Source organism: Ursus maritimus, unplaced genomic scaffold, assembly GCF_017311325.1.
Source record: "Ursus maritimus isolate PB19 unplaced genomic scaffold, ASM1731132v1 scaffold_24, whole genome shotgun sequence".
Lineage (NCBI taxonomy): Eukaryota > Metazoa > Chordata > Mammalia > Carnivora > Ursidae > Ursus > Ursus maritimus.
The window spans coordinates 7722765-7734205 of NW_024424897.1; the positions used below are offsets into that span (position 1 = coordinate 7722765).

At 59.7% G+C, this 11441-nt stretch overlaps 1 protein-coding gene across 1 annotated transcript in view; it reads left to right on the forward strand.

The window, feature by feature from the left end:
- The window catches only part of SDK2 (sidekick cell adhesion molecule 2), a 137315-nt gene that overhangs the window by 119242 nt on the left and 6632 nt on the right, over nt 1-11441 (forward strand). Inside the window, exons 42-44 of the mRNA XM_040641205.1 lie at nt 198-338; nt 605-743; nt 3171-3297. Of these exons, the coding sequence (XP_040497139.1) occupies nt 198-338; nt 605-743; nt 3171-3297 (407 nt within the window). The remainder of the gene's footprint in view (nt 1-197; nt 339-604; nt 744-3170; nt 3298-11441) is intronic.

The window sequence follows — 11441 nt, forward strand, 5'->3', positions numbered from 1 at the left end:
GCCGCCCTCCCTTTACCGAGGGGTGAGAGCCGGCACTGGGGATTCAGCCGTCCTTGCCAACCTTGTCTTACGTTCTACATCACTGAGACAGCACGGACCTGGCCTAGGGTCTGTGGTAGGCTCCCAGCTGGAGCGGGAGATGTGGAGGCAGGGGGCGGCTGAGCACCCCAGACCTGACACCCCCATTCATGTTGCAGCCCAGAAAGCCAACCCCTTCTACGAGGAGTGGTGGTTCTTGGTGGTCATTGCCCTCGTCGGCCTCATCTTCATCCTCCTCCTGGTCTTTGTGCTCATCATCCGAGGGCAGAGCAAGAAGTATGCCAAGAAGACCGACTCTGGTGAGCTGGCACCGCGCCCTGCCGCTAGACGGGTCTGCCTCCCCCGTGGCAAGGTGGGGGCTGGGGGTTCTCTCTCTCCTGGGAGGGCACCTGCTCTGCTGGGTCGGGCAGCCTGGGCCCCTACATACAATCTCCTTCTCCTGTTTGGTCTCACCTGTGACAAGAGAGAGAGGGCAGCCCGGCCAGGTGGGGTAGGGGAGGCCAGCGGTCTAAAGGGATGACATGAGTGACTGGATCCTGTCCCCACCCCCTGCGCCCCAACCCAGGGAACAATGTCAAATCTGGTGCCCTTGGCCACGGGGAGATGATGAGCTTGGATGAAAGCAGTTTCCCTGCCCTGGAACTCAACAACCGGAGACTCTCCGTCAAGAATTCCTTCTGCCGGAAGAACGGCCTGTATACCAGGTAGAGGGTGGGGGACAGAGGATGGCAGTTTGGGGGCCAGCAGCGCCCAGGGTGTGGAGGACTCTTGCCAAGGCGACAGAGCAGTGCCCACTTGGTCTCACTGTCCTAGAGATGGCATTCAAGCTCAGGGGCTGGGGACGGTCAGCAGGGCCCAAGCAGCACAACCAGGCTGTGGGGCCACGGCCTGGTGTGAGAGCGCGGTGGGGGGAAAGTCACAGGGAAGTAGGGACACAGGGCCTCTGCCAAGGACAACCAAATGCAAAGACCTTGTGCAATTTTGCAACCCAGCCCACTGCCCTTTGGAGCCAGCTGCTTGGTGGGGCAGGCCTGAGGCCGTGAGAGCCGCCTCTCACGCGGGCCAGCAAAGGTAGGCTAGGCAGACGCACTTGAGTGACAGGAGCCAGGAGTCCCCCTGCCCCCGTCATGGCTTATGCCTTACCTGTCTCCTCCCCATTCTGGAAAGAAGCGGCACGCAGAGTATGGCACCCTCTCCCCTGGGTCCTTACGCACACCTCTTACAGAGCAATGTTCTCGTACTCTCCCCACAAGTCCGTGCTCCCAACATCGTCCTCAAAGGGCAGCATCTGAGAATAGCCAACCAGGGAAGGTCCCGGCTGCTGGTGCCCCCGACTCCTGTTTCTTCCTGACTTCTGTCCTACCCTAGGTCCCCTCCCCCTGCCCCACTCCCTGGGGTGGGCTGGGCTGCCCATTTCCAAGGGCAAGGGCAGCTGCTGGGGCCCACCTGACCCTCCCGATGTGACCGGCAGTTTTATGCTCTGGGGAGCTCAGGAGAGCTCGGAGGGCTACAGCCCGGGAGTGCCTTGTCTGGCTGGCCTCAGCCCTATTAACATTCCCGGTTCATCGGAGGGGCACGCTGGCCAGGAGCCGCTCACAAAGCTTCTCTCTGTCTCGTCCTGGAGGGAAGAGGCGATGTGTGTGTTCACCGGGAGGACAGAGGGAGGGGGCACGCAGGCCGGCAGGCCCCACTCTCATCCCCCGCCAAAGCCAGCTTTGCAAAGAAAGAGCCATTTGAGGCCGAGGTGGGGGGCCCAGCAGGTCCACCGCAGCCCCGCCAGGCTGGCTCCGGGGCCCGGCCACATGGAACAAGGGGGTGTTTCATGGATGGCCTGGCCTCGCCTGCCTCTCACGCCCCCAGAATACACACACCGCGGCCCCCGCGTGTCCCCTACCCTGCTGTGGACACACACAAGTCCTGTTTGCCCCAAATCAGCCCCGGGCTCCGGGAGTCTGACCCAGCCCTGGTGACACCGTCAGCCCCCCACTCACCCTGCTTGTGGCCAAGACAGCCTGAGCCTGCCACCCCGTTTCCTCCCCCCTCCCAGCATCACGTATTTGCCCATCTCGTCTACACGAGGCTGCTGCCCATCTTGTTACGGTTTTATTTTTAAGTCGTTAAGGATGCAGCTTTGTTAGTTGGAATCAAATCAGTACGGATATCGTCCAAGAGGTTGGAGGTGGCAGGGAGGTTGCTTGTGACACACTCCCAGGCCGTGGGATTGTTCTCCGAACAGCATTTCATAGCAAAGCGCTGCTGGCCCCGGGTGGGGGCAGCTGGCGTTCAGAGCCACGGTTCCAGAGCCCCTCCCTAGAACAGGCTCGGCAGACCTCAGGGTGCCAGGCCCTGGGCAGGGCCTCCCTTGAGCCCGGTCCCAAGGAAGCACGAATGAGGCAAGGTCATGAAAGACCCCAGCCACCTGCTCAGTGTCCCCAGGCGCCCGCCCGGCCCACTCAGCTCAGGGGGTTCCGGAAAGCACAGCCCGTGCCTCCAGCCTCCAGGCCCCCATGGCAGGTGGAGTGCTAAGGTCCCTTGTCCTGCATATTTGTGCCGGTGACACAGACCCAGGTCTCTGACTCAGTGGGAAATGCACTTTCTCCAAGGCTGATCTTCAAAGGGCAGGACTCGGGACCGAGTCTGGTCTCTGAGCAGATCTGGAGGGGGGAGGCAGTGGTTTCCCTTTTTCTCTTGACCCTTTGCATTAACCCTCTAAAGCACCCTTGGTGAGTTCAAGAATGACATGGGGGGGTCTGTCTGCAGCGCGGGCATGCAGGCCTCGCCTGGGATTCTGACTCGGGAGGTCTTGGGGCGGGGGGTCCTCAAAAAAGGCTTTGGAACATTCCCCGCCAAGTGATCCCAGTGCCTGAGGCCTTGAAACCATGAGTGGAGAATCCAGTGGGAAATGGGGTGCTGCCCCCCATTTGCCTGAAGCTGATTTGGCTGAAGGTTGGTTCAGCTGAGCCTCTCCCACTCCTGGGGGGCCCCCAACCCAAGGCTACGCTGTCCAAGGCCCAGGCCCGTGGGGAGCAGACAGGGAGGAGGAACACAGGATGGAGGCACCGAGGATCGGTACCCTTCCAGGCCCCGCTGTGGGGGAGGCCCCCTCTTAGCCTCACCCCTCCTCCCTCTAGGTCGCCTCCCCGGCCCAGCCCAGGCAGCCTCCACTACTCCGACGAGGACGTCACCAAGTACAACGACCTCATCCCGGCAGAGAGCAGCAGCCTGACCGAGAAGCCCTCAGAAATCTCCGACTCTCAGGTGAGGGGCAGGAGGGCCAGGCGCCCTGCAGCGGGGACCAGAGCGGCCTCTTCCCAGAGTCTGGGCCTGTGCGGTGCCCCGTCACCTGGGCTTCCTCGCCTCCTGGCCTTTATGGGGTCCCAGGAAACTAGCTGGGAATCACATGTGGACCAGCCGTCCCCCACTAAGCTCTGCTCAGTTTGCTCCAGGGCTAATGGGGGCCCTATAACCGTGACCAGAGAAGACCCCCCGACAGCTCAGTCCTCTAGAGTGTCCAGAGTCTCCCCACAGGCTCCGGCCTGCGGAGGAGCTCGTGAAGCCAGGAGAGGAGGCCTGCACTGCCAGGGCTGAGCTTAGCTAGTTCGGTCGAACTGAGCTCCCGGAGCCCCAAGGACGAGGGGAGCAGTGCAGACGAGCGAGGCCTTAAGCTTTGGAGGCTCAGGCCTGAGTTTGAATCCCGGCTCTGCTGCCTGTGGGCCAGGGTGTCCCCAGTGGGTAGACAACCTCTTCGAGCCTGTTTCTCCATCCGTAGAACAGGCAGGGCCAGTACGAGGCTCTGCCGTGGGGCAGTGGGATTGCTGAGGTGAGGCCCAGAGAAGTTCAGCAAGCACACACAGCAACTGTCCGAGAGATGTCCGCTTCCGCATGAAGGAGGAGATGGTGCCTCTGGGAGGCAGAGCTTTGGAGAGGCTGCCATTAGGTGGGCCACACGGGGACACTGTCCCAGACAGTGGGGAGAGGGGGTTGAGCACATTCCAATGAAGTAACGTCATGGCCTCCCACCCAGCCCTCTTGGCCTTGGCCAAGCCTGGTGGTTGCCCAGGAGGGGGCCAAGAAAGGCCACCGCGTCCCACGCCCTAGACCTTTCTGCCCAGTCCTGGGAGAGGACAAGAGCGAAGGGATGCCAGCAGGGAGTGAGGCTGTCAGCCGGGTAGGGGGTGCCAGCGTGCCCAGGATCCGGTCGTGGGCCCGGTGGACCCAGGGCCTCTGGCTCAATACTGTTTTGTTCAGCTCCAGGGTTACTGGTGCGCTTGGCAGAGCCCTCAAGGCTGGAGCTAACACCCCAGCTCAGACAGAGCTGGCGGGGACAGCGACCCCAACTTAGCCTGGCTAACACAGGGACTCACATGACTCAGGTTATGGCTTCTTGTTATAAGTATTTAACTCTTTGTGGCCATATGCGTCCTGGGACTTCCAAGGCCATGCGTCCCTGAAACATGGTTTTTCTTTCTTTTTCCCCAAAGAGGCCAATGAGCATTGGGGTTCTAGGCACTCAAGGGAAAATTCAGAGAAAGTAAAGGGCCTCCCTCTGCCCCTGGGGTTCTGACAGACGCTCCTTAAGCCACGCGCCTGTCTATGGAGAGCAGAGGCAGTGACCAGCGGTAGGGACTCCCCGTGCTGCTCTGATCAGCCCCTTCGACCTCCTGCACAGGGCCTTGCTCTTGCATGCTCACTGGCTGGGCACTGACCTTGCCAGGAGGGAGCCTTCTGAGTGCGGGAGATCCTGCCCAGATGTCCTCAGATGGCCTGTGGTCATCTCTACAGAGTCGGGAGGAAGCTCCTCCAGGACGCAGAGCTGGTCCCTGAGGCCAGGCCAGGACCCCCAGCCTTGAGGAAGTCACTGAGAGGGGAATCCTCGCCATCCGACTTCAGTCACCCCCAAGGCGGACAGAGTCCCTGGAATCCCCCACTTTGCCCCTAATGTCTTTTGTTCGAAACAAGCCCATCAACTGAATGCAGTTTCCATAGCAATCTGGAACCAGTCACCTAGGGGGAGCACATGCCCTGGGGAGGGGAGGCTTCCTGGTTCCAGAAGCCAGTTGTCACAGCAGAACTCCTCTTCCCTTTCAGGGGGCACAGTGGAGCCCTGCCCAGGCCTAGAGCTCCACCTGCGGGCTTTGGGGTGGTTGGGGGTTTGACTTGGAGCTCAGTTGGGTTTCTTTATTTCAAGCCAAGTTCCATGAAGACAGAGACTTGTGACAGTCCTGAGGTCCGTCACCTCCCCACCATCTGCGCACGTGGTGCATGGCATTCTGTAGGCTCTCATTAAAGCGTGGGAGGGTCGGTCGTGGGCGAAGCTAGTCAAGACCAAGCAGGTTAGCAGGAGAGAGAAACAAAGGTTCACGGTTGTCAAGCCATTCCTTCTGGGCCAAGGTCAGAAGGCACACTCTCAGAGAGGCTTGCTCTTCAAAGTAACTCTGATGGCCATGGTCACCAGCCCTGGGGGCCGCACTCACCGTCCCATGTGCCCCACTGCTTTATAATCACAGTGACCCTCTGAGCGGCCTTAGTGTCCTCTCTCGTACAGATGGGGAACTGAGGCTCGAGGAGCTTAACTGAGTCGGCTCAGGCCCGGGAGCCAAGAAGTGCCGAGGCAGACCCTGCCCACGGGCCCTTCTGACCCAGAGCCTAGCTTGGCTCCTCGGTCCTCCCCTGTCCTAAAGCCAGTAATGATGTCACCCTCGTGGCAGACCTTTCTGGAAAGGCCTTCGAACCAGCCAAAGAGACACTCTCGAGAAGAAGTAACTGTGGGGTTTTTTTGAAAGAAAAACAAAACAAACCTGAAGCCCGTCTTCAAAGGATAAAGACACACCCAGCAAGGGGCCGTAGGCATGAAGGTTGTCCCCAAGAAAGGTGCCCTGGGAGCTCTGCCCGCGGGTCGCTCAGGTGATCATCCCCACCCCCACAGAGGGCGGCTCTGAGCCGGGAGACGCTCATCGGAAAAGCGGCAGCACGGACTTGTGGCTGGTGGTCAGCGCTGGGCTTGAATCCCGGCCGCTCCCCTCACTGACTCCGGCACGGGGAGGGGTCCTTTGCAGCCCACCCCTGCTCTGCATGTGGCACCCTGTCCAACCGACTGTTCTAGAAGTCCACGACGGGGAATGGAGCCAGGCCCGTGCGGCACCAGGCTCGTCACGGGGGCCTGGGAGAAGGCAGTCAGGACCATTTGGGTCTGTTTGCTCTGGAATGGTTCTTGAAAACCGGGCAGTTGGCTTTAGGGCCGCTGCAGGTGAACTAGGGTCCCGGGGGCTGTTGCCAGAGCACCGTGCCAGAGGTGCACAGCTCAGGGGTCACTCGTCACCCGTGTCACCCCGCGCCCAGTCCCAGGGCACCAGTATGCTGTGGCCTTATGACGTGTGCCATTGTTAAAATGTCGAATTGCTTCCATACCCTTTGGGAAAGAGCCACCACCCTGAGCCCCTGAGTGTCATTGACAGGACCCCAAGCAGACTGCTCTGTGGTTCTGCTATGACAGGCTTACACCCGGCTCTGCGAGCGGATGACGGGCCCCGGCTTTGGCCAGAGACCTTGCCTCTCTGCCTCAGGTTCAGCAGATCAAACTCTGTGTCTTAACAGCTAAGGAAGCCTGATGTCCGCATTTGTCCAGGGCAGTGAGGGCGACTCCGGGGGGGCGGGGAGGGGGGGCGCAGACTGACTGCTCCTCAACACTCGTTCCTTGAGCGTGGCCTCTAGGGACGTAGAGATGATGGAGATGTGACCCTGCCTCCCATGGGCTCCTGGCGGGCTGGAGGGGACAGACTTAGAGACAGAGCCACTGGTCCCCCTCGGATGCCCTCGTTGAAAACACGAATAAGCAGATCCTGGTGCTCCTCTCTGGCCCCTGTGAGAAGTGGCACAGCGACAGGCCCGCGGCCGGCATGGAGAGTATCCGCCGTCGCGTCCTGCAGCGGGGGGCTCGTGGCGGATGCTCGGCAGCCCCCCCCCCACGGGATGGCGGCGTCCCCAGCATTTCAGCTGCTCTGGAGGGTGATGGCCTGACTTTTTGAAGTACCCCTCCCCCTAGGTCCTCTGAAAGCGAATTCTGCCTAGGCTGCCTGGGTTCTATTCCAAGGCAGACCACCCAAAACGGCTTCTTCAAAATCGGCAGAAATCTGCCCAGCCCTTTTCCTGTGATATGGTAATAAACAAAAGTCCACATTGCCGATAAACAAACACGCATGGTAAGATGTGAGCAAGGCCATAACGGGGCTGTGGGAAGCCTGGGGGGCGGGAGGGGAGGTGGGCTGTCCCCAGAGGGGTGCTGGTGAAGGGGGTTCCAGGCAGGGGGACCCACAAAGGCTGAGGTTGGAAGAGCCCATGGTTTGTTTGATGCAACTTCTAAATACGAAGTATGGCTGCATTCCAAGGTCATTTTCAAAGTAAGAGCCCAAGTATGGGAGAAAAATTACACAGCACACAAGTAAATCTCAGTGGAAAAGGAATTCCCGGCCAATGGCACGCCTCTTCTCATAAATATTCAGCCTTTGTGATTTCCTGGGAAGCTCACTGTAATGAAATTAAGCCCATGTGGAAAAGTAAGAAAATACACCGCACAAATTCGGTTTTATTGAACACCCGGTCGTAAGGGTGAACATTTATGGAGTGGCCAGAAATGACCCTAAGGATTGTCCAAGGATGGTAGCACTGGACCCTCGGAGCGCTCTGCGAAGCCTGGTGGGGTTGTCTGTGGGAGTCAGAGAGCCTCGGACGACGAGGCTAGGCCCACCCACCGTAGCCCCCTACACCTCTACTGTGTGCCATGCTCGGATCGGGCCCTGGGCAGCACCTGGCTGCGTTTTGGCCTCCCTGGAACCTGTTCATTCCTTTCTCGGTGCATTTATTCCACAACTGTTTTTTCTGCACCCGCTAGCTACGCAGTCCCAGGCACGGTGGGCACACGGCGGCTCCGGTAGCGAGCAGGACCGGCTCTTGCGAATGTTGCATGATGGTGTGTTAGGGCCCATTAGGGAAGACCACATGTTTCAAATAACCGCGTGTTTTCATTTCTCATTAAAATTTTATGACACCACGGTATCTAACTTCAGGAGGAAAATGGGGAGCAAAAGGCTTCCTGTTTCTCGTGGTGCAGGGACAGAAAGCCCTGTGAGGAATCTTGGGGGAAGGTCACGGGGGGCTACCTGGAGGAGGTGGCATTTCAGCTGGGCGTCCAGGTGTGAACAGGACTGGGTCATTCATCGAAGGGAGCAGTAAGGGTTTATAGGTTTGCATTTGGCTGAGTGGTTCTGTCAGCCCCTCCCTCTGAGTGTCCGAGGGTCTGGTTTTTTGTCCGTGTTTGCGTCTTATCCACTGAGTTGGGCCATGAGTCTAAGAGATTCACTGAGGCCCATCTCCTGCTTCTCCTGAGGCTGACCCGTACAGACCGAGGAAGCCCGAGCTTGTGCCACACTAGAAACACACGGGCAGGGCAGAGGGAGTCCGGGAGCAAGGAGGTGAAGCTACCCGTTGGGCCCCAGGCTGTATATGTTCTCATTTACAATCTAACCGCCCCATCATGCAAGTGACAGGAGCCCCGGTTAACAGTCGGGAAACTGAGGCTCAGAGAAGTCCCACAGTGGGCCCTTGATCACAGAGCTAGAAGTGCAGGCAGTGGGGATTCAGATCTGGGTCTAGCCGGCTCCGAGGGCTGTTTCTGCGGCAGCCTGGCCTCACGCAGATGCCTGGCACAGAAAGGAGATTGAAGGAGGCAAAGGTCTTCACTGACCCCAGTACCCTCTCCCATCCCTCCCCCATGCCCTCCCATGAGGCCCCCAGACACAGGCATGTCTAACAGCGGGATGGGGGGGGACACACATTGACTGTCGCTTCACCTGTGAGGGCACAGGTGACCTTGTGTCTCAGCTGACACTTTTTAAAAGATTTATTTATTTATTTGAGGGAGGCTGGGAGACGAAGACTCCCCGCTGAGTGGGGAGCCCAACACGGGGCTCAATCCCAGGACCCTGGGATCATGACCTGAGCCGAAGGCAGATGCTCAACTGACTCAGCCAGCCAGGTGCCCCTGAGCTGCCACTTTTAAAAGGACGTTCTTGGGAGGAGATTTCTAGCTGTTGTAGTGCAGGAAGCCCAGATCCTTGACAAAATTATGCGTAAAGGGGGCTTCCAGGGAGGGAGACACCAGCACATCCTCGCCCCGCCTCTAAAGCCCAGGAGAGGCCCACTGGCTCAAGGGGAAGTGTGTCCAAGGGACCGAGGCGAGCCTGGCCTCTCCGCCTAGACCCACGCAGAGAGCCCCTGGGCCACAGATGAGGGAGGGGCTCTAGCTTCCAGCCTCCAAAGGAGCTAGCCACGTATTGCCAAGAAAACCCAGTGAGCCCAATGCGAACGCGCTTTGGGATGATCAACTGTGTCCTGCTTGACAGGGACAGCAAGCGGAGAGCCGCTGACCTTGCTGCAAGGGTCTGAGCTACGGGGAGTGCAAGGTGCCCTGCCCTCGGGAGCCCAAGTCCAGTAGGGCACCAGCCCCTGGAGAAAGCTACAAGGTGGAGAACCAGCTGCCAGCTGGGGAGCAGGCCCTCTGCCAGGGTCGGAGCCTTAGTGACCTTCCACACCTCCGTGTTGTGGCTGTGACCGCCTCTGTGGGTACTGAGAACACCAGTGCGGAGAGGGTGAGGTTCACCCGAGACACAAGAGCGGGGGGCCTCGGATCTGCCTGATTTTCCAAAGCCCACACGTGCTCTGAATGACCCCCTCCTGTCTGGAGATGGACTGAGAGAGCCCTTCTATCCTCCCGCGGGGACTACATACCCCTCCTCCCATCTGCAAATTTCTGTTGTCTGACACCCTCCGCCTCACCCCTCCACAGCCTGGCTGCTCTCCATTACCTCCTGCACCCTCCCAGGACCTCAGTCCTCTTGGCAGCAGAACTGGCTGCCAGAGACAATGGAAAGTCCCTCGCTCTCCCCATGACGCAGAACAGCACAATGTGAGCCCCTTTCTTTGCCTACTGCCCAGCTGCCGGCCCAGGAGGGAACAAAGGGGCCCGCTACAGACAGGAGCTCCATATGCCAAGAGTGGGGAGGGCTGAGAGCTGGGCACCTGATGCCTGGGGCAGCGCGGTGGCGGCCCAGGGGCAGGAGAAATCTGAGCAGGTTGTGGTAGATGCCATGAGGCAGGGGGCTGGCGGGGTGGGGGGACTGGTCAGGAGCAGCGAGGGTCTTTAGTGGGGGGTGGGAGAGGGCCACCCCACAGTTCTGCCTATGGGTTGGGTCTTTTCCAGACGGGCCTCCCCACCAACTGGCCTGATCAGTTGCTGGGCATCGTTGCTGGCGAGTCTAGGAATCTCGGCCAGGCCCACAAGGGAGTCTCCGTCCCCATGGCCCCATCCCAGAGTGAGTAAGTATCTAGGAGGTGACTGTGGTGTGGCCAAGTTCAGAGTTCTGTCGCTTGCTAGCTAGGTTAAGTTTGGACCCATCACTCCGGCCTCTCCCAGCCTCAGTATCTCTGTCTGTAAAATGGGTAGATGCCTGCAGTTCATGGGGTGAAAAAGGCTCGAAGCCCCCAGGAGGGCAGAAGGAGCCGGGGTCAGGGAGGGTGGCTCAGTGTTCAGGCGGCTGGGAAAGGGGAAGAATGTTCACCTCCTGCCCCCAAAATAAAGCATCACTAGAGTGGGGATGGGCTTCTGACCCTGAGTGGGCCAGACCCAAAGCCCATTCATGTGCATCATCACGATCTGACGGCTACCAACTGCTGAGCACCTACTATGTAGGACCCCATGGGGCGGCATTCCTGATGGCACGGAAAAGCCACGGAAGCAAGAGCTGGGAGCCACGAGGCAGAGCTGCAGCGGGAGGAGCAGGGGGTTAGGAGGTGGGCCTGCCCCACCCCCAGCTCTCCCAAGCCCGAGGCAGGGGGGCTCTGCCTCCTTGCATCTGTTTCTTTTCTGCATGGGGTGGGGGTGAGAAGGAGAAAGCCGCGAGGGGGACCCGGGCGCCCATTCCTGCTTTCAACTCTCACGCGGGCCTCGGTAATTGAATGCAGCTTCCCAGTAACCGACCCAGCACAAGGGGACCTTTCATGGGCAGTCCCGCCAGGCCGCAGGCAATCGAGGCCACTGCTCCAGCTCCGGGCCTCTTAACAGCTCCTCAAAGCCACTCACTCAGCAATTACCCGGCCTGGGAAGGAGAGCAGGAGGGGGCCAGTGGGAGGGGGACCGGACAAGAGCTTGCAACAAAAGTAGAATGGGGGCAAGGAGAGCCTCTGCTCTCCTGCTGCCAAGCGCGGGGGGGGTCCTGCACCAGACTCAGGAGGCGATGGGCATGGGACCGGGCCCAGGCAGAGTGCCCTCATCTCCTTGAGGCTCCCGAGGTCTGGCAGGAATGTGCTGCCCCAGATGACAGAGAGGTGCCCTGTACGGGCTCCCCTTT